At 56.2% G+C, this 26,978-nt stretch overlaps 1 protein-coding gene across 3 annotated transcripts; it reads left to right on the forward strand.

Moving 5' to 3' along the window:
- The first annotated feature begins 578 nt into the window (after nt 1-578).
- CORO2B (coronin 2B) lies at nt 579-25,726 on the forward strand. 3 transcript variants are annotated; one of them, XM_065734114.1, is made up of 12 exons: nt 579-673; nt 14,265-14,465; nt 21,559-21,675; nt 22,520-22,669; nt 22,870-23,034; nt 23,154-23,270; nt 23,520-23,624; nt 23,749-23,845; nt 24,214-24,326; nt 24,805-24,895; nt 24,999-25,138; nt 25,555-25,726. In XM_065734114.1, the coding sequence occupies exons 1-12, from the start codon at nt 659-661 to the stop codon at nt 25,684-25,686; spliced, it is 1,443 nt and encodes a 480-aa protein (XP_065590186.1). In that variant the 5' UTR covers nt 579-658; the 3' UTR covers nt 25,687-25,726. The 3 variants fall into 3 exon arrangements, with proteins under 3 accessions (XP_065590186.1, XP_065590187.1, XP_065590185.1); XM_065734115.1 differs by lacking the exon at nt 579-673 and adding an exon at nt 6,213-6,264; XM_065734113.1 differs by lacking the exon at nt 579-673 and adding an exon at nt 8,627-8,693.
- Nucleotides 25,727-26,978: the final 1,252 nt, after the last annotated feature.

Here is a 26,978-nt window from a genome sequence, read left to right on the forward strand (position 1 = left end):
CCCCCCATCCCAGCACTGTGCGAGGGGTGGGCACGCAGAGAACGCAGCGCTGCCATTGACGCTGCCCACGCGTGGATTTCTGCACACGGAGGGGTGTGTGCGTGTGCGTGTGCGTGTGCGTGTATGTGTGTGTGTGTGCAGCAGGTGCCTGTAGCCAGCGCGGGGCGGTTGGGAGTGCAAAGCGTTAAAACCAAGCGTCACATCGGAACGGCCCCGTCCCCCCGCAGCCGTCGGGGTGTCCCCTCCGTGGGGTGTCCCCACTCGGGGTGCTCGGAGCCGCCCTCGGGGCCGCCGCCGGGCGGAGGAGGAGGAGGAGGAGGAGGAGGAGGAGGAGGAGGAGGAGGGGTTGGCCGGGCCGCCGCCCGCAGCCGCTGACGCCGAGTGCTCTGCGGGGAAAAACAGCCGCGCTTCGCTCAGGCAGGGAAAAAAAATAAAATAATAATAATTAAAAAAAAAAAAGAAAGCAGCCAACCCATCACCTTCCTGCTTTATTTTTTTTTCTCCTCCTCTTTTTTTTTTTTTTAATCTTTCCCCTTTTCTATTTTTTTTTTTTTCGTTATCCCCTCCTTCCCCCCCTCCCCCTCCCCTTCCCCCCCCTCGCCCCCCCCTTTCCCCTCCTCTCCCCGGACAGCTCGCTCACCCTTCCTCTCGGCTCTGCATGACTGTCACAAAGGTAAGGAGCCGCCTTTCCCGCAGCCGCCTCTCCCCGCGGATGCTCCCGCAGCTCCCCGCTCCCAGCTCGGCCCTGCGGGGCCGGGGAGCAGCGGGGCCCGGCCGTTCCCGGCCGCTCCGCTCGGCCCCTGGCGGCGGTGCTGCAGTTTTAACCCTTTGAGCCGCAGCCCGGAGGGAAGGCGGTGGCCGGGGGTGGCCGCGAGCATCCATCCCCCCCGACGCGGCCCCGTTAAGCCGCTTTGCTCGGCAGCTGCTGCCCGGATCTCTACAGGTGGCTGCGGGCTGACGGGGGGTAGAAAGGGGTTGGGGGGGGGGGGGTGTCAGGGAGGGGATGGAGGGGGATGCAGGGGGCTCGGTGATGGTAGAGGGAACCCATCCTGAGCAGAGCTTCCCGGTGCCCAGGGGAGTGATGCAGGGATTCGGTCCCCAAAGCTTCACCGTACCTGCAGCAGCAGCCCCAGGTGCTTCCCCACGCTGCTGCACGGGGGGAAGGGATTTCATTCCCATTATTTCCCCGTGTCCGTGGAGCGGCGGTCGCCACTCGGCCCACCCCATAGTGGGCTCAGGGGGCTGGGCTGGACGCTGCTGCGTGGGGGTCCGGGCAGCTCCCACTGCAGCGCTGTGATTTGTGTGCTGGGGAACGGGGCTGCGTCGCACGGCCGGGAGCAAAGGGGTCCGGGCTGAAGCCTCGGTGCCAGGGCGTGGGCTCCCAGCCCGGCACAGCACCACGGCCCTGGTTTTGGGGCTGGGCTCTGCTTCGGGCCCAGACAAAGCTTTGCCCATGGCCCATTGCCACGGAGAGCGGCGCGGTGCTAACGAACCTCGCGTGGAAGCAAACGGGGTGGGGGTCACCTCATGAGCCCCCATGTGGAACGTGTCTGGGGGAACAAACAGCAGCCGTGCCCTGCTTGCTGCCTGCCACTCCACGTGAGGGCCTCCTGTTGGGGGGGGACGTGGTGGGGGACGCTGGCACAAGTGTGATGGGGACATTGCTCATGGCCAAAGAGCCCAGAGCAGCTCCAGGCTGATGCTGCTGAAGAGAGTACAGGGGAGGAACCCCCCCACCCCACGTCTCCGTGCTTAACAAATAACTTGTGTTTCACTGCTTTGCTTTTGTTGGGTTGGCACCAGCATTTGTTGCTGGCCATTGCCATGCGCACCGCGCCGCTGCCGTCCCGAGCTCTCTGCCAGCTGGACAAAGCCAGCGGCACTTTGTGCTGAAGGAGAAGTGTGTTCCCAGCTCTTCTGGGTGCTGAGAGAGGGACTGAGGGGCTGACCAAAAAGGCTAAAAGAACTACGGACCCGCTGACCTGAGAGCTGTTGATTTGAGGAGTCACACACCCAGGCAGGATGATTAATTTGTAGTGCTTGTTAGCAGGTTTGTTTTTTTTTTTTTTTTAATGTATTCACTAATGGTTTTTTTTTTTTTTCCTTCTTCCTAAGTGCAAGCAGATTCATTCAGAGAAAAGGCCGGGCTGTGAGGAGAGCGTGCTCAGCAGTACAGGGATGTGCTGGTGGTTTTCAGGGAGCAGAGGGGTATGCTGGGAAGATCCACGGTGCACGCACGATGTGTGCTTCCACCGAAGCACCCTAAAGCTCCAGCACACCCCGTGGGTGCTGCTTTCCTGCAGAATGGACAGTCCTGATGCAGGCAGAGAGCCGTGGAGCTGCTGGGACATCAGTGCTGGGGGCTTTCAGCAGGTCAGGGCTCACACCCAGCACTGCAGTGACCTGAAGCCGTGGCTCATCTCAGGGCGTGTGGATGGAGAGAAAGCAAAAGACATCAGCACCCGTGGGAGAGGGGATGCTTGGTGGTGTGATCCGGGCTGCTTGCGGGGAGCTGCCGTCAAGGTGATGTGGGGGATGGCCTGGGGTGTTTGGCGACTGAGAATTGTGTGTGTGTGTCCTTGAGGGGAGGAAAGCAAAGGGCTCCTCGCATCCTGCCCAGTGCAGGTGGCCAGTGGGTCCCTGCAGCTGCTCCTCCCACGCTGGGACCGCTTCCCGGGAGCTGCTGGGAACAGTGGCAATGGGAAACATTGAACCAACTTTGCAGTTCACATCTAGGGGAAAATCTATTTGATGAGCAGGTCCAGCTGCCCGGCGCAGGCAGAGCTATCTCGAAGCCAGCTCGAGGTGTGGGGAGGCACAAAAGGCTCTTCTGGGAGTGGGGGTGGGCAGGGGAAGGCAAGCAGGGAGCAAGGCATGCATTGTCAGGATGTGGAACGAGCTGGTTTCATCCACACCCTGAGCCACCCCCTTCCCTCCCACGGTGAGGAGTGGGAGCGTTCTACCCAGGAGAGTTTAGTCAGGTTATAAATAGGATGGAGAACGATGGGTTGAAACGCAGGAAGAGCCCACACTCCTGCCTGGGGATCTGCCCAGATGCCAGGAATCTTGCCTTGAGACGCATCGAGGTGCGTTGCGCTGTGTTGCACTGCACTGTGTTTTGTTGTGTTGCATTGTGTTGTGTCACATTGCATTGCATGCTGTGCCACGCTCCCTCAGACCACCTCTGCTTTCTCCAGGCTCTGGAGTAAGAACCAGCGATGTGAGAAGTGCTATAGGAACTAGGCAAACTCATCCCTGCTGTAGATGAGCTGTCCTAGAGGAAGTCTGGGGCTTGGGTTTGGGATCTGCTGCGTGCAAGCAGAAAAACATCCAAATGCATTATGCATAAAGGGCAGGGCCCTTGCTAGAGAGCTAACCACGTCTGCTTGCAGAAGGAGCACACAGAGCTCTTCTCCTCAGCCACAGCCCAACGTCTGTCCTCATTTCCTGAGTCCTCCTCTGCCCCCAGGACTCAGCTGGGTGGATGCTACAGCCAACAGCCTCCATCAGATATGGGGCTGCTGGAGCCAGCCCCGCCAGCAGAAAGATGGAGGAGAGAAAGAATTGCGGGGCAGAGATTTTGCCCAACTCCTCTAGAATTGGTCCCAAAGCTGCACGTTCATTCAGTGGGGCTGATAACTGGGATGCACAGCACTGTGAGCACCACGCTCACGAAGGAACAAAGCTCACATACAAAGAAGTGAGACCTTGGCTGGCTGAGCATTGGTTTTGCAGCAAGTGAGGCATTGCTGGAGGGCCGAGCTTGGCTGCAACTTGGTACCCCACACTCTGCGTGGCTGGGGCTGGCTTGGTGTGGTGCTCCCAGCTCCTGCCCTCTGCCAGAAGCTGTTTCAAAAGGCCAGAGTGTAATTAACCATGAATACAAATTAACAAGGGTCTGAGGGAGCGTTAATTCGGGAAAGACAGCTTTAAAATGACTGGAGGTTTTTCTAAAGGGCACAGTTTAAATTGGATGCAGTCTGGGAGGTCCTGTGGCATGCATTAGATGCAGTTATCCTCTGGTCTCCTCTGGCTTTATTATCTATTAATTGGTATTAGTCATCAAGCTATGCTGCTTAGATAACAGCTTATCCTCTTAGTTCATGAGCAGATGAAGCCAAAACCAAAAACCCGGAGAGGAAATTGCATGCACAGTCTGTCGTGGTTCAGGATAGTGAATGAGTGATGCAACCGAACATGGTCAGGTGGTAATTAACACAGAGACCTTGATTGGGAGGCCAGGAGTGAGGCCACTCGTCCTCTGCCCCATCATTAAGGGCAGATTTAGGGCCTGGGGCGAATGCTGATCCCATGGCAAAGCTGATGCTGGTTCAATTGATCCAGCACTTGGTTGCAGGCACCGGGCCGTGCTGTCAGGCAGAGTGGCTGTGTCAGAAATGGGCACTGGGCAGCAAAGCTCGACGTTATTTCTGGAGAAATAGCCAGGAAGTGAAGTGCAGACAGTTCACTAAAAGCCACATTTAATGCGGGACCGTCTGTGCTCTGAGCCTCGAGGAGCAGTGCTGGTGGTGGCACCAACGCTCACCTCAGAGGGAACAGGTACAGGCCAACCACCGTGCCTGGCAGGGAGATCTGTGGGGTTGGTCATCACGTGGGGTTCTGTGCACGGTGTTTGGGGGGCACAGCTCTCCACCTCTCGCTGCCCTGAAAGCAAAGCGGGCGTCCCTTTGTAGGATGCAGCAGTTGGAAAACTCATTTGTGCCCATAAATAAGGGATTGTGCACAGAGGGTGGGGACAGGCGGTGCAGGGCAGGGATGGTGCTGGGGAGTCCTGGATGAAACTGGGGGAAGTCCTATCACTGTGCGTGGGGTCATTGGAAGGAGAGATGGGATGGCACTGCTCCCAGCTGGGGCAGCAGTACCATGTGGGGCACAAAACTCTCCTTTCTCAGTGTTGGGTTCGCCCATCTTCGACGTTGCTGGGACTTGTGGGGGCAGGGAGCACGCATAAGGGGCCGCTTTGAGTCTAAAAATGGCAGCTCCCCATTTCCAAAAGCATGACTCTCATCAAAGACAGTTCCTCTGGCCCACGGTTTTTTTAATGAGTTTTAATTGAGATTCAATGCAGCATTAATGCGGGGCTTTGCCGTGGCCTGGCTGTGGCCAGCAGGCTTGTTGGGGGCTGTAATTCATACCATGCGGAATGCAACGTGGGGTCACAACCCATCCCCTCCCCCCCTTTCTTCTTTTCATGGAAATTTTATCGAATGATGAATAGTTCAATTCATTATCCAGCAAACAGAGAGCACGGAGTAGCCGGATCCTGGATTCCTATCTCCCGAGTCAGTGTGCAATTACTGAAATCTGGCAGCAGGCAGAAGCTCCGTGCTGCAGCCAGCTGCTGGAGCCCCCACCAATCTGCGTCCCGTCGCTCACAGCCTGGAAGGGCCCCAGCTCAACTCTCACAGCTCCTTCCCTCCTTTGTTTGTCACCGGGTGGTGGCAGAGCCACCGAGCACAGAGCATGGCTGGGACCCGAGGGGGTGCTTGCCTTGCAGAGAGAGGGGAGCCCAGATTTGGGTGCCATCGTGGCAGGTGATGAGTGCAGCAGGGCTCCTGCTCGAGGACATCATGAGGACACGTGGTCCCAGCCCCCCGTGTGGGGTTTTCTCCTTGGCACGGGGTGGTTCCTCCCCCCGCCACCCCACTGTGCCAATCCCCAGCCAAGCTGTCAGCCCGTATGGAGTGTCTGGTCCTCTCCCATGCTGAGCTCTGGCTGCTGGCCCCATTAATGTTCGTATTAGAGCGAGTGCTGCTGGTGTTTGCTAATGGGCAGGATCTGAAGGCTGGCTCCCAGGTCAGGGAGCTGCTGGATGGCATGGAGGACTGACATTTGGTCATGAACAAATCCAAAGCCCTTAGGGCTGCACGGATGAGATCCCATTGCAGCCGTGGGGATGTTTGTGCAGAACAGCTCTGCTCTGCTCTGAGCCTCCCTGCGCTCTATGCCTGCAAATTCTCCTCCAGACACCCAGAGTGTCCCTGCAGGTGCACCCCAACATCGGCCCCAGCAGTGCTCACCTCTGCAGAGCTCCCCACGCCCACCCCATCGTGCCCAGGCCACGTGCAGCATTGCCCCGTGCTTTGCAGGGGTTGCAGCAGGGAAGCTGGGAGGGGGCTGGGGGCTGTGGGCACTGCTGCAACTGACATTTCCCTTCCCCCAGACTCGAGGAGCGCCCGCAACCCCCTGAGCCCCACGCCAGCCCCGCGTGGCAGGAGGTGCCCACAGAACCCAGCAGCTCAGGTGAGGAGCTGCGCACCTGCACCTGGAGGAGGGGGAGGGCATCAGGGAGGGTGGAAATAACCAGTGCGTGCAGAACGCCTTGCTGATGGAGCAGGATGCAGCCGGCGCTGAGCATCCCCGTGGGCAGAGCATCCCCGTGGGCAGAGCATCCCCGTGGGCAGAGCATCCCCGTGGGCAGAGCCTGAGGGATGCTGGCTGCAGCCGGCGCCGTTCGGGGGCTGCGCGGCTGCGGATCGATTCAAAGCGCTTTGGCGCTGCCGTGGTTGTATTGATCGCAGCGAAACCCGATGCTGCAGCGTCGTCTGCTCCATAACAATAACGGGCTCCGAGGCTCCGGTGCAAAAAATGCAGGGCGGGGATGCTGCGAGCTCGGCGGTGAGGGCTCCTTGTTCGCCCCGAGCCAGGCAGCTCCGTTCCGCTGCTGGGGACGTCCCCCCCATCCCCACGCACAAGGCCGGGATTGTCCGGTGCAGGCTGGCAGCGTGGGGGGGGGGAGGGGGGGAGGGGAAGGGGCCGTGCTGCCTCGCTGGCACTTCCCTGCACGGCCGGGGACATCTCTGCAGCATGATGCGTTCAGAAGATAGTGTATGTTTTTCTTTCTGTCTATTTGATTTGATTTGATTTCATTTCATTTCATTAACGTTGCCCCTCTGCTGGGAGAAACCTCTGAAGAAGCGGTGCCACAGTGTGGGGACACGGGGAGCTCAGTGCCATGGGGAACACCGTGGGGTCTCTGGGCCTGCACTGCTCACCCCGCTGCACCCTCCTCCTGTAGCAAAACCCCATTTGCAGCATAAATAACCTCCCGGACTCTTTTTCCTCGCAACACTGAAGCTCAGCAAGGAGCCACGAAGGTGCTGATGTCAGAGTCCCTTTGACCCCAGTTTTTCACCTTCATCCCATAACATCTTCCCAAGCAGCCTCTCCAAGCCACCCTTCTCACACCTTCCCACCCATGCAGGTGACTTCCCAGCTCTCCCTAACCAAAAAGCAGTGAGCTGAGCAGGGGCTGGATTTCTGGCTCCCTCCCGCTGGAGGTTTTCTCTTGGCACATCGGTGGCCCCACTCATTCTCCCTGAATCTGGAAGTACTGCTGTAACAGAGGCTCTTGGCTCTGTGTTGGGTGATGTGTGACACGATTTGCTGGTGCTGATGTGAAATCTGTCCTCGTTACATGGAAAGAGCTTTTTGTCTCCTTACATGTCTTAAAAAGCTCTCAGGTTGGGAACGAGCACGCTGTTTTCCCTACTGACTGCAAGGAGCTGCAAGATCAGGGAGAGGAGGGCAAAGTCCCATGGACAGCAGTGACCCGGGGCACTGCCCTCATCCCTGTCCCTTTGTTCTGCATCAAAACATTTCCGCTGCCTTCTCCGGGTGGGAAGGAGTTGGGAAACAGAGTGGGAGGAAAGCTGTGCTTGTTTACAAGTGTGGGGCTGCTGTTCCTTCCCAGCATGGGGCCCGGAGAGCTTCCTGGGGGGGGCACGGCCCCACAGTGATGCTTTGGGGTCTGGGATGTGGGGTGACCCCATGGGGGTGCCCTGAGGTCTGTAGCAGCGTTGCCATCGGCGTGCTTTTGGGTTGGCTCCATTGCATCCTGAGATTGGTGTCCCTTCGCTCTGTCCCTCTGTGGTGGCCCTGGGGTCACCCACGTGATGTGGGGACACAGCCCAGCGTGGGCAGCTCGGGAGCTTTGGCAGCATGCTGAGCTTGAGCCGGGTGCCACGGGGGTGCCAGGATTGTGGCAAATGGATGGACTTCATGGAGCCCCCAGGGGGCTGCGGGCCGGGGCCACAAAGTGAAGGGGGAGGGGTGGGGATGGAGGGGACGGACTTTCCCAGCCGTGCAGAGACCATTCCCATGCAGTCAGTGGTCTCTGGGAAGAAGAACTCGTTGACAAGTTGAGCTCGAGGGAAATCCCAGGCACTTCCTTCCAGACTGGAAAAAAACTCATCTGGCAGATACTGCTCCAGAAACGTTCATTCTGTGCTTTGCTTAGGCTGTGCTCATGGGATAAATCCTTCACGTCCGTAAGATGGGTCTCCCTGGTCTCTCCTCTGCCTGTCCCAGTGCTAACATCATGGTGGCATCACACAGAAATAGCACTGCTGCTGGCTCGGGGTGCTGCTGGGGAGGCTTTGTGGCCGTATCTGCTGGTGCTGGGGGCACTGGCTGAGGCTGAACCCAGACTTTGGTACCCAAAGTGCCCAGGGCATCCCTTGGGGGTGGAGGGTGCTGACCCTGCCGTGCTCTGGGGCTGAGGAGTAGGGGGATGCCCACTCTCAATCCCCCAGGGCGCACAGGGGTTATGTGGGGTTTGCTGGTGGGAGCAAATTGAATGTTTTTGCTTTCCCTCTCTGCACAGAGCTCTTGTCGAGTCAATGAGGGACCTGCACAAGTCTAGCGTGCTGGGGAGCAAGCACGGCAGCCTGGTGAGTGTCCCGCGCGGGGCATTTGGAGGAGGCTGTGACTGAGATGCATCCAGACAGCAGCACACCGAGGGCAGCCCTGCCCCAGCACCAGCAGCTCACAAGGGCACAAAGATGTGCTCCATCTGTGCTCTGTTCCTGGTGCTTCTCCCCACCGGTGGGGATGGGTGTGCTCAGGAATGGGTGACACTGACATGCTCAGGGCTGGGTGACATGTGCGCTGCTTTCCACGTTGGGATTGCCATGAAAATGAGGGACGGATGTGGAGAAATGTTAAATCTGAGCCTCGCTGGCATGAAAGCCATTAACGTGCACAAAAGCCGTTTTCAAGGTTGAGTTGAGAAGCGTCGGAGAACTGAAGAGATTAAAATCAGCATTTGTTTGGCTCTAATCTCATGTGCAAGGAACAATAAGTGTTTGATGAGTAACGCAGGCAGTGCTGGGATCTGATCGACTCAGCGCTGTGTAATTCCGAGCTCTTCTGCACTGAGTTCATTCCAGCACTGCAGAGCCCACCTGAGCACGGAGCAGCTCTGGAGGAGCTGGGGTGGATGCAGCTCAGGGCATGGCACCACCCATCCCACCCATCCCTCCTGCATTTTCCTCTCTAAATAGGGGAAATTCCACTGGCTGATCCTTAGGGCTTGGCCACCTCAATCCGTGGCCAATATGTACTCTTGGGGCTGAGGGGAAGGGGCTTGGGAAGCCCCCTGGGAAGGGCTCAGCTTTCCTTGGCCGTGAGGCTCCGCGTCCTGATGATGCTGATGTGCCCGTGGATGAGAGGTGATGGCTTTAAGTTGCTCCAGGGGAAGGTGAGATTGGCTTTTCTGAAATGCCCCAGCGCAGACCGCCCGGGTTGTGGTGTGGTCACCATCCCTGGAGGAGCTCCAGAACCACGGGGATGTGGCACTGAGGGCCACAGTGGTGGGATGGGATGGGGCTGGGGATCTTGGAGCTCTTTTCCAACCTTAATGGCCCCACTTGTTCTTCGATTGATTTCCCTGAGAGCCCTCATCGTGCAGGCAGCACAGAGGACACTCAGATCTTTAAGGGATGACGGCAGGCTCTGCGTTGTGACTGCCCACTGCAGCATTCGGGCTCTTTGCACGAGCTCTGCTCCTCAGCTGCTGTTGCCAAGACTCCCGATGCCTGAAAAGATGCATTTAAAAATAAACCCGTGGAGACAAGAGCTGGGCTCTGCTGCTGCTGGTAGGCAAAGGCTGGGGCTGCCAGGAGCTCCGAGTGCATCCAGGCAGGGGCTGAGCCTCGCTCCTTGTTCCCATTCCCCAGCAAACTGTTCCCAGGGCGATGGGCCTTTGTGTGCCGTGCTCTGCCAGCTGACGTGGGGCTGCAGGGGAGCCTGGCACAGCAACTCCAGAAGGGCTTTTCATCCTGGAAAACAGAAAAGCCTGGAAAACAGAAAAGTTCTTTGTGCGTCTCTTTGGTTTATTTTTAATGCAGCTGCTTCTAGAGCTGCTCCCTGCGCTCCTTGCTCCTGCAGTGCAGCTCCAGGATAGGTGCAGCTCTGTGAGGCCCCAAAGCATCGACCAGGTGGTGCTGTGGGAGAGGAGGCTGCCTGTCCTTTCCCTGTGATGCTCCTTCTGTGTGCGTGCCCCCGTCCAGCACTGCTGTGTACAGAAAATCCCCCCCCTGCCTGACCTACATTTCGTGCTGCCGTTCATCTGCTGCGCAGTGGGGTGTGGGGTGGGGGGGTGAGATGCTAATGGCAGCTGTGCCATGCTCCTGGGTGTCCTTCCCAACTCTCTGCTCCCAAGGATTGGCACAAAAACGATGCACCAACAAACTCCCCACGGTGGAAGGCAGGGTTTTTCCTAGAGGTGCGTGCTTCAGCCATGTCCTTGTTGCTCACATAGTGCTGTGGGAGCCACCAAAACCTCCCCAGATCTCCTCCAGCTGCACCTGGCTCCTGCTCTAACTGTTCTTGTGAAAGAGGTTCCCCCTCCCAGTGTGGGATTTTGGGACACGCTCTTCCCCTCAAGGGCCTCAAGAAGTAAAACACTGCCATGGTCCAACAAACACTGGAGCAGAGCGGAGAGATTCCCAACCTCCTGCAAGATCTAACGCCGTTGGGAGCAGTGTGGTTGGGGATGGGGTTCGTTTCATCTCTTCAAAGTGCTCTGCAGTGCTTCTCATGGAAGTTCTGCTCAACCTGAAGTGAGGGAGGGGCTCTGCAGTGAAAGGAGGTGTCAGAGTCCAAGAACAGCACGGAGCTGGAGCAAACCTCAGCGGAGACAGCTCCAAAAAAACCCAGGAGCATTCTTGCAGTGCCTCCCAAGAGCGAGGCAATGGGAAAATGAAATGCCCATTCGCCTCAGCAGAATGTATAGAATTACCCCAAGAGCCAGTTCCTTAGCATTACACACCGCTGGGCTGCAGACACTCCAGTAACAGCTCGCAGAAGTGCTCCTGGCTCTGCAGAGCTCTGCATGGGGCTGGGAGCTGCTGCAGGGCTCTGGGGATGCTGTGGCTTAGTGCAGGTGATGGTCAGGGCACGCTGCACGTGGCGGCTAAATTTAGAGGGGTTGTCTGGCTCTGAGCATCAGCTGCTTGAAACAGGATCAAGCCAGGGCTGGAAGTCCGAGGGAAGGAAGGAAATGGCATATTTCAGTGTGAGTTTGGGGGGGATATCCCCAGCACTCACTGCTGCACTGCTGCCAGCACACCCATGACCCGTGGGACATGAGATGCTCTGTGCTCCACCCTGAGCAAAGCTCCCACCGCCCCAGGAGGAAGCAGAGGGGCTGTGGTAGAGCAGCTGTGAGGTTTTCCCAGCATTTCCTGTCCCTTTGTCTCCACTGAGTTGGAATCCTTTGGGGCAGGGGCTGCTTTCCTCCCCGGTTGCATTGTGCAGACCGTGGGGTTGGAGGTTGTCCTCAACCTGGTGGGAAAATTGGACAGGTTGGCAATAGTTTTCTGTAGCAAAATGGGGTTTCTTGTGAAATTGCCTATTTTGTTGGGAAAACATCCCTGCTTGTAACCTCTTGGCAGCCTTGGGGGACTCAGTGCTGGCTGGGGGGACTCACACCGTGGGGCCACCCTCTCATCTTTGTCCCTGCTGCTGCTGCTTCCCCACCCTGGGATGAGCCCGGCAGATGGAAAGAGCAATGGGAAAAGGGCTTTTTTTTTCCTTGGCCAGAAAATCTCTCTGGTTCATTTCTGCAGGAAAATCCTCCTGCCTCCACACGAGGAAGGGCTTCGGGCCCCCACTGGGAGCGCCTCCATTGACCCAGGCCATTGGAGCATGGCAAAGGATGCTGAGATCTTTATTTTCTGATCCAGAAAGCTCCATTGGCATGAGAACCTCCCTCCAGCTGCAATTCCCTGCTGCTCCAGGATACCCCACGTCCCCAAAGCACAGCAGTACGGGGACCTCGGCATCACCCCCATGGCATGAAGATCTATTGCCGCAGCGGGGAAGCCTCGCTGGATGCCAGAACAATAAACGTGCAGGAAGCATTGTGCTGGGCAGCCCCCAGACGTTTCCCGACATTCTGCTGCCGTTTCCGTGCTGTCTGTGGCCCTGGGGCTGCTGGCTGCTGTTTGCAGGAAATACCGGGGGTGAAGGAACGGCGCTCGGGTTGTGGCCAGCAAAGCACCGATTGCTTCCTCCCGGGGTGGGATGGAGGATTGCCCAGATTGGGGAGAAAGAGCAAAGGCAATGAAGAACAACTCAGAAATGTTGAGGTCCTAAAAGATGCATCGCTGCGTGGGGCGGTGCGTCCGTACCTGGAGGGCGGAGATGCACACGGAGGGCACAGAGCACCTCGGGGCTCTGTGGGTGTGATGCTTCGTTTGGCAGCAGCTCGTTGAGCTGAGCTTCATGCAGGACGATCAGGAGCCCCTCTTTCCACAGCCAGAGCATCCTCCCAGGTGGGGAGACACTAAGAAACTGCTGAGTGGGGAAAGAGGGAGCAAATGGCTTTTGGGTGGGATTTGGTTTCCGCTGCAATAGGAATAGAGTGGTATGGATGGCAGGAAGGGGAGCAAAGCCTCACCCAGGGAGGAAGCTGAGAGCTTACAAGCTATTAAAAGACCCTTTGTGTGCTTTTTAAACTTCATAAAGATGTTAACTTTGGCTTCAAAATGGGAACTCACCTATTCAGCAAAAGGAAAAAGTAAAATGTAGTGGGACTCCTGAAAGAAGCAGCCTGGGCTGTGCTGGGGTTCCTCCACTGCTCGGGCAGATCTGGCACAGATTCTCAACACTCCATTGGATGTGAGTCTGCATGTATATATATATATTTTTTTCCCAGTAGAAACATTTCCATCCAGAAATATAAGTCCATCTGCTCTCGCTGTGGGGTAAATCCCTGAGGATCTGCATCCCCTTCCCTAGCAGCACCGCCCCCAACACCGTAGGGTGCAAACCCAACCAACCTGTGTGCCCACCTCCTGATGCTGACTTTGCACAGGTTCAGGGCCGACGCTCAGCCCTGGCCCTGCATCCTCTGAAGGATGCTCCTGGTGCTGCAGGGCTGGGAAATGCAGCTCCCAGTGAGACACTGGGGTGCAGGATTCACCTCTGCATCCCTCCTGCTATTGGCCCTGCCATACATGGGGTATGCAGGTGCAGATTTACTGCCCTGTGCCCCTAGCTGTGAGTTAAGCCTGGTAAGGAGCCCGTTGTATGAGTTAGAGATGGAAACACTGCTGCCTACACTTCTAAACATCCCCCCCTCCTGTTTGGGAGATGCTGCTCTGACCGTGTGTCCCCGGTACTGTGCTTGGGGGAAGGCCCTGCAGGGGTGGGGATGTGTGCTGGTGGTGTCCCTTGCTGAGAGCTGCTCTCTCAGCATTTAAATGTCCACTCACACGCCTTTATGTAGCTATGAGAACGCTGCTCTGAGTCCTCTGGCATGCATTTGCTGGTGCTTGGACAGAGCTGAGTGCTTGTGTTGCTCTGGGCTGGCTTGTGCTCTCCAGCACGCACGAAGTGCCCTAGATCTTTGTGTTGTGCTACCACGAGGATCATGAACCTGAAACATAAAAAAAAAAAAGATCAAAATGGTGAAAGTCGCCTTCTTTTCGCCTACAAAAAGCAAAGTGCTCTGCAAATGCCTCAGTTGCCCTCGTGTCTGTGCACCCACCTTGCTGCAGGGAGCGGGGTGAGTGGGGAGCACAAGGGGAGCGCCGTGCGAAGGAGCGGGGCAGCGCGGTGCAGCCCCACAGCTCTGTGCTGCTCGCTCCTCTCCGTGTGCTCTCCTTCTGCACCGATGCATGCTTTCATGTGCTCCGGCCTAATCCATTTCCAAGTCATCGCATTAAAAGCCTTAATTCCTTTGTCATATGCACACGAAGTGGTCGTGCTGTCTCCCCGATGAGCGGTGCATGCTGAAAAGGCGCTCGGTTCTGCTCCGTGCCCTTCGGGAGCTGCAGCGGGGACCCCCCCCGGTGGTGTTTTCTTTTTGGGGAGCAGTGCTCACAGCTCTGCCCGGCCATGCTTCGTTGAGCAGCAGCCACGCTGCAGCCAGCACTGCCCAACGGGGGCTGGAGAAGAGCAGCACGGGGAGGGCTTTGCTGGCGGCGATGCTGACGGCGCTGTTTGCCCCGCAGATGTCATGGCGCCCGCAGTACCGCAGCTCCAAGTTCCGCAATGTCTATGGGAAGGTGGCGAGCCGGGAGCACTGCTTTGATGGCATCCCCATCACCAAGAACGTGCACGACAATCACTTCTGCGCCGTCAACGCCCGTTTCCTCGCCATCGTCACCGAGAGCGCCGGCGGCGGCTCCTTCCTCGTCATCCCACTCGAGCAGGTGAGTGCCTTGCTCCAGCTCAGAGCATCCCTCCTGCAGCGTGTGCCCGGCTCTGATCTCCTTAGTGGGGTTTCTTCTGTGGCAAAGTAGGGGTTCATGGTTGCTTTAGGGAACTGGTGTTATTCTTTGGGAAGAAAATGCAGCATTTGGACTCCATGGTCTTTGTAGAACTCTTCCGACTAAAAACTTTTCTATTCTTCTATTCTATTCTATTCTATTCTATTCTATTCTATTCTATTCTATTCTATTCTATTCTATTCTATTCTATTCTATTCTATTCTATTCTATTCTATTCTACTCTACTCTACTCTACTCTACTCTACTCTACTCTACTCTACTCTACTCTACTCTACTCTACTCTACACTATCCGTTCCATTCTGTTCCATTCTGTTCCATTCCACTCTCCTCAACTCTACCCTACCCTACTCCACTCTGCTCTAATTTATTCACTCCCATCTCATCCCATCCCATCCCATCCCATCCCATCCCATCCCATCCCATCCCATCCCATCCCATCCCATCCCATCCTACCCTACCCTACCCTATTCCCATCCCATCCCATCCCATCTCACCCCACCCCCATGGGCTCTGCACCCCAGCTTGGTGCTGTGGCAGCCAGAAAAGGGGAGCACAGCTCTGAACCTGGGTTTTCTGCCACAAAATCCCAATGCAAGGCCTGCAGATGAGCTCTGCTTCATCATCTGCCACAGCAGAACCAAGCCTGCGTCTGCCCCTGCCCAGGTCCTGGCTGTGACTCATCTGCAGCAGCAACCTGGCAGTTCCAGAAATGCCATTTTTGACGTCACCTCATTGTTAAGAGCCAGCTAGGGGAGGACGAGGAGGAACAAAAATACACCAATGCATCAGCACTCCTCAGTTCACATTGGCTCTCCAACCTGCCACTGGGCGAGGGCACACTTCTGTGCTACGGGATACAATCGGAGCACGTACTCCTTCCCCCTGCAGTGCTGTGCTTTCACCTTCCCATCTGAATCTTCCATCCGCTCCTTGCATGAGTGCCCACACCAATCTGCACATCCCCCGTTCATGCAATTTTAAACCCTCGGAAATTCAGCTGATTCCCCGGAAATTGCCTTCTGGGATCGTGGTGCAGGATGTGGAGCTGCAGGCAGCGGCTGCTTCTCTCCCAGACATTTCCCCACGTAACATCCACATCTCTCCTTCCTTTTTATTTCATTTCCCGAGTAGCATCGGCTGCAGATGGAAGAAATCATAATCAGCATTTTAATTGCGGCGCACAGCTTGACTCTTATTAATATTCTGCAAACAAGGAGCTTTGGTGGAGCTGCGTCGCTGCCTCCTGCCTGCACCCTGAGCTCAGAGCACGCCCATCCACGCCCCATGTGGCCGTCCCAGATCCTGAGCCTTAACCCTAATTTGCCAGCAAATTACCCTTCCTTTTTTCCTTCTTTTTTATCCTGGGAAATGGAGCACGATTCCAAGTTTCCATTTGCAACCTGGTTGGCCCATGGGGAAACCAGGCAGTCTCACTGGATCACCCGTGGCTCTCCGTGTCAGGCGGCTGCACGCTCCTTTGTACAACCTAATAATTTCATTATTTTTCTTAAATAGGAGCTGATTAGCTCATTAAGAGTAAACTAATTTTCTTTGGAAATCAGCAGCCATCTAATTAATTGGAATCCATATTTAGCCGAACATAATTAAGGTAACCTAGATACTGCGCATCTACTCAGGGTCTGATTTGCTGCCATCTTTCCTTCCTTTTTTTTTTTTTTTTTAATATAATTTTTATTTTTACATTTCTTCCCTCTGTTCTTGACAGAAATCTTCCCCAGAAAAAAAAGCTCTGGTTTGTGCTGTGAGCGCCCATGTGTTTGCATACTCTGGGCCATATGTTCCTCTGCACACAAGAAATCCAGCTCCTTGCAACCAAAAGCCTTTGGGCTCTCAGCAAACCCTCCTCGGGAACAAACAATGTGCAGAGCCCTGGGATATTCCCAAGCAGGAATCTGGGGCTCAGGGAAGCTGCAGGAGAGGAACTGGGAAAGAAATCTCACGTATTTTTTTGGAAGCACCTCCCTCCTTCATCCTGGGAAGAGGGCCATGGGCGATGGGCAAAAGGGATCCACAGAGTCATAGGAAAAAAGGGATTTTGGGGTGTACAAAAATCCCAGGTACACTGCAAATGGCATGTCTACCTTCTTTCCCTCTCCCTCCTTTTCCTTCTTCCTCTCTTCCTTCTTTTTTCCTTCTTCTTCCCTTCCTCCTTCTTCTCCTTCCTCTTCTTTTCCCTCTTTCCCTTCTTCTGGTTGAGAATGTGCTTAACCGTGCTGTTAGAGCTGAGAGCCTTTATGCATCTTCTGGGTTTGGAATCAGAGCTCACACAATAGGAGGAGCCTTTGTCCTTATGCAGGAGCCAGAATCCAGGCTTGCTGCTCACAGCAGGGCTGCTGCTCGCAGCGTTCACTGTGTCCCCACTGTCCATGGGCATCCATCCCTTGTGCTGAGCTCCAAATGGCCCCATAGCACCCCAGGATGCTTCTGCAGTGCCCATAACCCTAACTAAGGAAGAGCTCAGTGCACACAGACTGTCCCCCGGGAGCAGTGCTGCTGTGTCCCCCATTCTGCCCCCCCAATCCCATCCCTATCCTATCCCTGTCTCATGCCCAGCCCATCTCCATCCCATCCCCACCCACAGTGGCAGCTGTTGAGCAGAGCAGCAGGCAGTGTGCCCAGGGCTGCCATCCACCTGCACTCTGCCTTTGTTGGCTTGGGGACCTGGTGGCATCGCAGTGGGGACAGCCACGAGTGGTGACCAGGCAGAGAAGGGAATGCTCGGCACGAGGATGCTCTGCTTGCTCCTTGAGGCATTCTGCAGGGGAAAATACACTGTGTTCTGTACTTCTCTTCAATACAAAGTGATGCTCCGAGGGTGTTTTCTATCGAAGAGCTCAGGACTTCGGGGCTCTCCTCTGGTTTGCACCGTTCTTTGGTTTTCTGTGCATTTTTCCAGACCTGATTTCGGTCTGAAGGAGATGTATCCCCTCGAGATGGGGAAGGAAGGGATGGAGCAGGCCGGCTGAGTGGCCGCGGTGTCCCAGCACTGCTGCACACACTGTCCTGAGCGCGACGGGGCGAGCGGGGCGGGCAGGCAACCTGCACACAACTGCCTGCACCCTCTGCCGGCTGAACCAGAAACCCCGTCCTGGGTGCCCAGCAAACGTGGGTTTGGTTTCAGAGCCCGTCGTCCCCTTTAACGGGAGCATTGCACGGGTTTGGGGCTCTTTAATTAACTAGCTCGATCCCAGCTGCTGCTTTTATGGCTGTGGCTTTGAACCGGTGCAAAGTGCTCCTGTGTGCCCTACTTTGGCCTTTGGGACTCACGAGGTTCTGGGTCTGCTGTGGCTGGAGAAGTAGCTGCTACCCAAAATGTGGCTTATGGATGTGCTGCAGAGAGGCTGGGCAGGAGACGGACACTTACAGCCCATAGAAGTATTTATATCCACAGAGGGGGAGTGACTGATATTTCAGCCTTCATCCTGGCAAAAGTGCTAAGCAGCAGTGCTGGTTTCTTCTCCTGCTGCACTTTGCAAGGCTTGGCTGCAAGCACAAGGAGCCAGCAGCCCTGGGCTGTGCTGGGAATGCTGAGCACCTGGTGACTGCAGTGAGGATGGGGAACGTGGGGGAGATGGGGGAGGATGGAGGAGGACGGACCCCCTGAGAAGTGCTGGTTCCCATGGCCCTGGCCATGCTGGGACCCAGCTGCTGGTGCACGCATGCCTTGGCAGCAGGGAGAAGGGAAAGCCTCAAGGCATCTGTATGCAGTCAACTGTTGGATAGAAACAGAGTGACACCCCTCTGTCCACACATGGGAACGGCCTTTGGGGAAGTGGTCTGTGCAAACAGTCACTGCCTCTCAGTGCAGCTGTCACCAGCAGAGCCCAGTGACCTGTCCTCTCCTCGCCCTGATGACCCCCACTGCAGATGTGCTGCCCTGCAGTACCTGCAGCTCCCTGAGCCCCCAGCTCTTATGCTGGCAGCACACAGCTTCCCGTGGCTGTTCTGGGTCCCTGCCAAGGATTTGTCCCATTTCTGCCTTGCTTGTGCTGGCTCAGGTGGAACTGGTTGCTAATGAAATTCGGGTCAGCTGCGGTGACCTTTGCGTGTACTGAAATCAGCCCCAGGTCAGCAGGATCAGTGTGATTTTCTGCTTTGGTTCTCGAGGAGGAGAGACCTCCTCTAAAGAAGAGAGTAGCAAACGTATTTACTCTTAATCTCAGCCACTAGAGACTTGTGTGTACTCAAGGATTTCCGAGGAAACCCTGCAAATCCCCATGGCTCAGGCAGCCCTCCCCTGATCCCCCAAAGCAGCACGAGAGCGGGGAGCGTGGGGGGGAGGCGATGGAGGGGGGAAAATTCCCCTTGTCCTGGGGCTGGAAGCATGAGCCTCAACAGAGAGGAAGGATTTTCCCATTGGGGTGGTGGTCCCTGTCCTGGGGCTGTGTCCATCCCGGAGCTGTGTGACCATCCTGAGGTTGTGGTCTGGCTGATGGTCCCATCCATCTGAGCCATTCCTGGAAGCAGGAATTATTTATTGCCCATTCTCTCCGTGAGCATCACATGAATGAACGCTTCTCTACTCAAAGCACTCCTGCCCAGTGGCTGCAGCAGCCATGCCATGCTCCTTCCAACCCCTGCTGTGAAAAACACCATCGTGCTGGAGCCCGGAGGCAGAGCCTGGTATTAAGGAGCTGCTATGTGGGTCACTGAGCTTCGGGCAGTGCAGGGCCAGGGATCCATCCAGCCTTGGTGTGGGATTAGGATTCAGTGTGGTTTAGTGCTGACAAGGTGCCTTCAGGAGATGCCGCCCGGGAAGCTCTGCCCTGAATCCCTGATTTTATAATTATTGTTCTCTTTTTTCACTGCTGTTGCTGCTTCCACTCCCCCTGAGGCTCCTTCCCCTCTCTGGGGTGCCCTGGCCATGGGAACGGGCCCACTGCTGCTCCAAGTATTCACTTGGTCTTAATTAAAACTCCTGACTCCTTGCACAGAAACCATCACCAGCAACCAACCCTGCTCTGTCCTCCTGGAAGCTTAATGTACTCTGACAAAAACCCATCAAATCTACTTTGCAAAGGAAATTACTCAGCTGGTTGCTCAGAATTAAAGGGATTGCATATTAACTAAAAGCTCCGTCCTGGAATCCAGCAGCTGCTGCATGCATCCCTGCTCCAGACACTGTGCTAATCACGTCCTGCAAATAGGGAAACGGGGGGGGGGGGGGGGGAAGCTGGATGATGGGAGCTGCACACGGAGGTGATGTCTGCTGCTGTGCTCTGTGTTATAACCCACAGAGCAGTGCTGTGCATCCCATTAATTCCCAGGAGATGGCAGGAGGGAGGGGGCTGCAGGCTCTGCACTAACAGAGCACAGCCACGGCTCTGTGCTCCACCTCTGGGTCCCAGCACAGAGAGCTCAGGAGGTTCCCTGATGTCTGGGGGACCCCAGACTCCCCCCCCCATGCAGGTCTGGTGTGGTGGGCAGCGCTTTTGCCACTGAGTACAACAGAACTCCATAACGTGCAGGTGAAGCCTTTCCGATGGGACGCTGCTGTTGGGATGCAGGCAAAGGGAAGTGGAGGGAGATACAGCGGCAGCAGCTTTGTGGTGAGGAGCAGCCTGGTGCACCCGTGCCCACGTGGACACCTCGAGCTGTTGCTGTCATGTTGCTTTCCTCTTAAAACCTGCGCATTTCAGGGATTTCCATGCCCAGGCCCAGTGGCTGGCACTGTGCTTCCAGCTGAAATGCGTTTTTGTGCATTGCTGAAGCGCACACACTTCATTTTCCCTCGTGTGTCCCTGTGCCTCTTGCAGTGCTTTTCTGCAGCACCGTGCTGCAAGCAGGCAGTTCCAGTGGCTGATGGAAAGCAGGCACAGCCCTGTGAGCAGCTTCGCTTTGCCTTGCAATTAGCAGGCTGCATCTTCCTGGGAGCAAATTAATTCGAATAAATCCTCCTGGCAGCAACAGTGCAAGAACGAGCTGCTGGGCCTGATCCAGCTGCTCAGAGCACTCCTGCCCGTGGCCCTGAGCTGTGGATCCTTAAAATGCAGCATGCTATCCTGCCCACGCTCCTTTGTTCGTGTTAAATGAAGCCAGGAGCTCGATACTCCAAAAGGTCAGAGCTGGGAGGGCTATGAAATATTTAGTGGCTGTGTCGTGCTGACCTACTTATCCTGCACGCTCCGAAGCTCACTACCACCTCCTGGGTGCCAGGGGTGCAGAAAGGACCAGAATGAGATGTGGAGGGGCTGTGGGGCTCTGGGGCAGCTGCAGGAGCACTCGACTCTGTGATTCAGTGCTGCTATGGTCCTTTGGTTCTATGGTTCTGTGATTCTCTGGGTCTAGGACTCACTGCCTCTTTATGACCATTATTCAATGTTTCTGTGATTACGACTATGATCCTTTGGCTCCATGACTCTGTGCTTCTATGACTCCAATTCTGGCAGCGGTGCATGGGGTTTGTGGGATCGGCCTGCGATGGGAGCCAGCATCAGGCTGGACCAGGAGCTGTGTGCTGTTTTCTGCTGCAGCTTCCCTCACCCAGCTGACAACCACCGACCACCCTAAAGGTCTTGAAGGGTTTCCATCCATGTGAAAGGAGCACATCAAATGGCCTGGGACAGCTGTTGCATTATTAGCATAATTGAGCAAGGGAATTAGCATTCCAAAAGTCACAGGGGATTTGATAAGTGGAGTGTGCACACGGACTTTGAGATAGCTTGCAAATTTTTTGGGGAAAATACCACTTTTTTGCTAATTCAGCCCGCTGCTGATCTGCCCAGGGTCGGTGCCCCTCCTGTCCCAGCTGTTTGCCTGTGGTTTCAAGTGGTCATACAGATTTCTTACCGACATCCCCTGTTGGTGTTGCTGGAGCTCAAACACAGCCCTGTGTTTGCAAAAGCCTCTTCCCTTGGGGGGTTTGGCTGAGCCACCTCAGGGAAAAAGCATCCCAGGCTGAGCTAGGGGCTGCCTCCTGCCAGGGCTCCAGCCTTAAGGAAACAGAGCTGTTTTACTAAATCTTACACCTCCACATGCTGTTTTTAATCACAGACGGGCCGCATCGAGCCAAACTACCCCAAAGTCTGTGGCCACCAGGGCAACGTGCTCGACATCAAGTGGAACCCCTTCATCGAGAACATCATCGCGTCGTGCTCCGAGGACACGTCGGTGAGTGGGGCTGGAGGTGGGGAGCGACAAAGACGGCTGCAAGGCAACAGGAAAACTGAACCCACAGCTGTGGGGCAAACCGTGCACGTCTGCAGCTCGGGTGCCACCGGTGCAGGGGCTGCTGCTGGTGACCAACCCCTCCGCTGTCCCCTGTGCTGTGTGGCATCGAGTGCTGCTCTTTCTGTGTCCCCACGCAGCTGTGCACAGCCATGGCTTTTTGCAAGCCCGACAGCAGTGCTATTATTAATCCTTCCTGCTCGTGGAGACCGCAGGGCTGCGACCGCTCGCGTGTCCTGGTGCATGCAGCAGCGTGAGCCAAGGGCAGCACTGCCAGTGGGGGACACTGAATCAGGTCATCTGTAGCAGCTGACATCTGCCTCCCTTTATTTGCTGGATGTGCACAAGTCCATCCCAAAGAGCAGATCGGAAGGGAAAAAGGCTCGACCAGGGAGCTGGGCAGAGCACAGCCCGTTCTGCACGGCAGAAGCCGGGCTTTGGGGTGACCCAGTTTTTGTCAGCTCACAAACCCGCTGTGTTTCACCAAACGCTGTCACCCAATGAGTTGCCCTTTCCTTCAGCTCCGTATATTGGTATTTTTGGCAGCTGCGAGCTTGTCAAGGAAGCTTTTCAATAGGGGAGGAACACAGATCATGGCCACGAATCATGGGAGCCATCTCCCTCCTTCGATGATAACTTCTATACACTGCTATGGGGGAGCAGAGTGCGTTGGAGGGGTGCTGGGAAGGTTCGTGAGCCACCACCATCGGTGACCTGGGAAATCAGGTCCTATGGGGGAGCAGCCCTCCTGCTGGGGACGTGACCCAAGGATCTGTGTGCCATGCAGGTGCGGATATGGGAGATCCCAGACGGAGGGCTGAAGAGGAACATGACGGAGGCGGTGCTGGAGCTGTACGGACACAGCCGGCGTGTTGGCTTGGTCGAGTGGCATCCCACCACCAACAACATCCTCTTAAGCGCCGGCTACGACTACAAAGTGAGTGCAGGGAACCGTGTGCAAGCAGCTCCTGGTGTCCAAAATGCAACCACGCACCGTGCCTTGCACCCTCCTGTAGGTGTTGGTTTGGTTTTGCACAAGAAGGGCGGGCTAAGGGCTCTGCCAGTGATGAGCAAGCGGTTCCAGCCTCCAGATGAATTCTAGGGTGGCCCAAAATGCAGCTTCATCCCCTCCCACAGGTCCTCATCTGGAACCTGGACATCGGGGAACCCGTCAAGATGATCGACTGCCACACGGATGTCATCCTCTGCATGTCTTTCAACACGGACGGCAGCTTGCTGGCCACCTCCTGCAAGGACAAGAAGCTGCGGGTGGTGGAGCCGCGCTCCGGCCGGGTGCTGCAGGTAGGGGGGCTGGGAAGGGTCAGCAAAGAGGAACATGGGGAGGGATCCCCAGAATCGCATCACAGCCCTTTGGGTGGGACGCAATAGAAGCTCAGGGCAGCTCCTGCCCTGTCCTGCAGGAAGCCAGCTGCAAGAACCACCGTGTCAACCGCGTGGTCTTCCTGGGCAGCACGAAGCGGCTGCTCACCACCGGGGTCTCGCGCTGGAACACACGGCAGATCGCGCTCTGGGACCAGGTCAGTGGGCAGGACTCCCTCTCAGCATCTTTCAGGTATCACAGCAAAAGGCAGCCCCAAAATGCCCATAGTGGGGGGCTGGGAGAGCCCTGTCCGTGGCAAACCTCACTGGGGTCACCTGGCTCTGCAGCCCTCAGTGGGAGCCGGGGCATCTCCCACCCGCAGCACCACGTTGGATGGCGGTGGGCTTATCCTGGTGCAACACAAACCCTGTGCAGTGAAAAGCAATTTTTTTTCCCCGTTGTGCAGGAAGATCTCTCCATGCCCCTCATTGAGGAGGAGATCGACGGGCTCTCGGGGCTGCTCTTCCCTTTCTACGATGCGGACACACACATGCTGTACTTGGCTGGCAAGGTTGGTGGGCTCAGCGCCGGCACGGCCCCGCACGGAGCTGGTGCTGCAAACATCCAGGCCATGGGCAGGGATGTTGGCACGGTGTGTGCTCAGCGCAGCACTCATCCGGCTCCTCTCGCTCCAGGGTGATGGCAACATTCGGTACTACGAGATTGGCTCGGAGAAGCCCTACCTGAGCTACCTGATGGAGTTCCGCTCACCAGCCCCGCAGAAAGGACTGGGTAAGGAGGGCAGCTCGCCCCGCACTGCTGAGCCTCCACCTGCAGAAGGTCAACTGTAGGAGTGCTTAAGGATCGGTGCTGCAAAGCGGCCGTGGGGGTGGGTTGGATGCTGTGGGGGTTAATCTGAAGCAGCCCATTCTCTGTCTCCTTCCCCTGATGTGGAGCCTGGTCCCTGCCAGGAGCACTCATTTGTCCCTGGGGTATTTCCTCAATCAAAGCTGCTCATCCCTTTCCCACTTACCCTACAAACATCCCTGTCTGCCCCATAGGGATGCACTGAGCAGCACACGGGTCTTGGGATGGCCACTGCTGGTGTTTGCAGCACTGGGGGTTATGACTGGGGAGATCATCTCACACACCATTCGCAGGGGTGATGCCGAAGCATGGGCTGGATGTGTCTGCCTGCGAGGTCTTCCGCTTCTACAAGCTGGTCACACTGAAGGGGCTCATTGAGCCCATCTCCATGATCGTGCCAAGAAGGGTGAGTGCCCGGGGGGTGGGCATCCCCCACCCAGCGGGTGGGTCTCCTTTGGTCCAGCCTCAAACCTTCCACTGGTAGCATTTCCAGCACCTGCATTTATTTCCAGCAGTTGGGTTTCTACCCCTATCTTTCGATGCTTTGTGCTGCAGTGGATGCTCAGCATCCATCAGTCCTCTGTTGGAAAGCTCCTTTGGGAACTTTCCAGCTCTGTTGTCATCGTGATGGGCGACGATTATTTACTCTGCCAAATCCCTCTGCATTGGGCAGAGACCAAGGTGAAAGTCCCACGCAGCCCCACACAGGATAGCTGCCTTGCAGAGCACCAGCATGCCCCTGGGATGCTTTCTTTCTGGTTTGAACACGGGTTTGTTGTGTTCGGAGGCCGCTGCCACGTGGCTGCATTACTGCACGCTGACAGAGGGAGGGAGCAGCTGCAGGACTCACAGAGCTCGGTGCTTTTGTTCCCCTCGTCCTGCAGTCAGAGACATACCAGGAGGACATCTACCCCATGACCCCCGGCACAGAGCCAGCCCTTACACCGGACGAGTGGCTGAGCGGAGTGAACAGAGGTAAAGCCACACAACCCATAGCCGTGCAGGCACCCATGGCTCCATGGTGGCTGCAGGGGGAGCCCCAAAAGCAGCCCCCGTTCAGCCCCCGCTCTGCCCACAGACCCCATCCTGATGTCGCTGAAGGAGGGTTACAAGAGAACGTCCAAACTCGTCTTCAAGGCACCGGTGAGAGAGAAGAGGAGCGTGGTGGTGAACGGCATCGACCTGCTGGAGAACGTGCCGCCCCGCACCGAGAACGAGGTGGGGAGTGCCGTGCTGTTAGCGTGGGCTCGGGGCGGTCCTGCTGGGTCATCCCGGGCTGTTCTGAGGACTAAGGTTTGTCTGCAGCCCGACTGGTTGCAGTGCTCTGGCTCTTTGCTCTGAGTCCCAAACGACCTGCACTCCCTGCAGCATGGGGCATCCTGCTTTAAAGCCGGTGCCCCCAGTGGAGCAGCGCGATGCTCCTGCTTCTTCCTTCTAATTAAATCCTCCTGGAACAAGGAGCTGGGGAAACACAGAGAGAACTGGCTTTCTCACAGCGAGGGCAAATCCAATCCTAGCAAAGAGAAAGCACACTGCTGCCGTCACACTGGGGCTGCAAAAGCAACAGGGGGGGCAAAGCAGAAGGGTTTAAAAGCAGGAGGTGATGCAGCAGCTCCGCTCCCGTCTCCTTGCAGCTCCTTCGGGTGTTCTTCCGGCAGCAGGACGAGATCCGGCGGCTGAAGGGCGAGCTCTCCCAGAAAGACATTCGGATCCGCCAGCTCCAGCTGGAGCTGAAGAACTTCCGCAACAACCCGAAGAATAATTAACTTCCAGGGACGTTTTATAAATAAACTCTCTTCGTTTATACTCGCTCTTTAATTTTATGGTTATCCACTCACACAGAACACGAGCCAGAAGTGACATGCCAAGAGCCCTCTGCTAACTGGAAGCACGTCCTCAGCAGCTGGTCCTCGTGTGGCACGAAGGGGAGCTGGGTGCACCGGCTGCTCCGGACTCGGCACGAAGGCACCACGACTCCTCGCTATTGATTTGGTTTGGTTTTTGGGGTTGGTTTGTTTTTTTTTTGTCCTATGCAAAATGTGACAGCGATGCTCGAGGCTGCTAAACTGGAACTGGGTGAGCGCAGCCCCACTCAGCATTTCCTTTAAAAGAGATTAAAAAAGAAAAAAAATATATATATTGAGAGCAGTACGACTGGATGTCCTAACCAGAGGGGTCCTCACTGGGACCTGACCTCCTCCTTTCTCCCCCCCCCCGGACAAGTGCGGGTGCCCGGGTAGGGGCGTGAGGGCACAGCACACACGTGTACAATCACAGGTTGTGAATTAGGCCTCTAGTGCACTGAAGGGCACCAAGCAGCCCTGACTCCTCACTGAATCAAGTCACTGAGCTGCCTAGCACCTCCTGTGCAACGGTTCCCCCCTGTTCATTTGCGCCGTGCCCTCCACCCGACGCTTCCCTGTCTTTATGTTCCACGTGCTCTCATTTGTTCTCATATTATTTATGCTATCACGGACTAGTGACGAAATAAAATGTTTTCAAAATAGCAAAACCTGGCTGGCTGGTTTTGAATTACAAGCAACCATCTCTTGGCAGGGATGAGAAATTCAACCCAACCTATCCCCTCCACAGCGCTGTCCTGCTCCTGGACATATCCATGTTCTTATCCCCCTATCTCATTACATCACCTTCTGCAAGGAAAGGGTCATTTCTCCCAAGCCCCTGGAATCCACGGGAAATGAGCCCAATTATGGCTGCAGGTGGGGATGATTAATGAGGCCATCATCAGCATATCCGCACACATCAGCACAAACCCAGCAGGTTTGGTGCCTGCACTGAGGTGGATGCCCGTCCTGTCCCCCCCCGCCAGCTCCCCTCAGCCCCATAAAGCCCTGCAGACAGACAAGCCCCAGTGCTTCAGTTTCTAGGGCAAGCCCTGGGTGAGGCTATCGCTGCTCCTGCACTCGCACCTTTTCCTCCAGCTCCCTCCTCTCGGTGACAGCTTGAGTTCTTCCTGACATCTCCTCTCGCACCATCTGGGCACTATTTAAAGCAGAAAGGCCCAATTTGGGGAGCTCGAGCCATCCAGTTTTAGCAC

Source organism: Cyrtonyx montezumae, unplaced genomic scaffold (assembly GCF_038088225.1).
Source record: "Cyrtonyx montezumae isolate F1298 unplaced genomic scaffold, pur_monq_1.0 scaffold_17, whole genome shotgun sequence".
NCBI classification, from domain to species: Eukaryota; Metazoa; Chordata; class Aves; order Galliformes; family Odontophoridae; genus Cyrtonyx; species Cyrtonyx montezumae.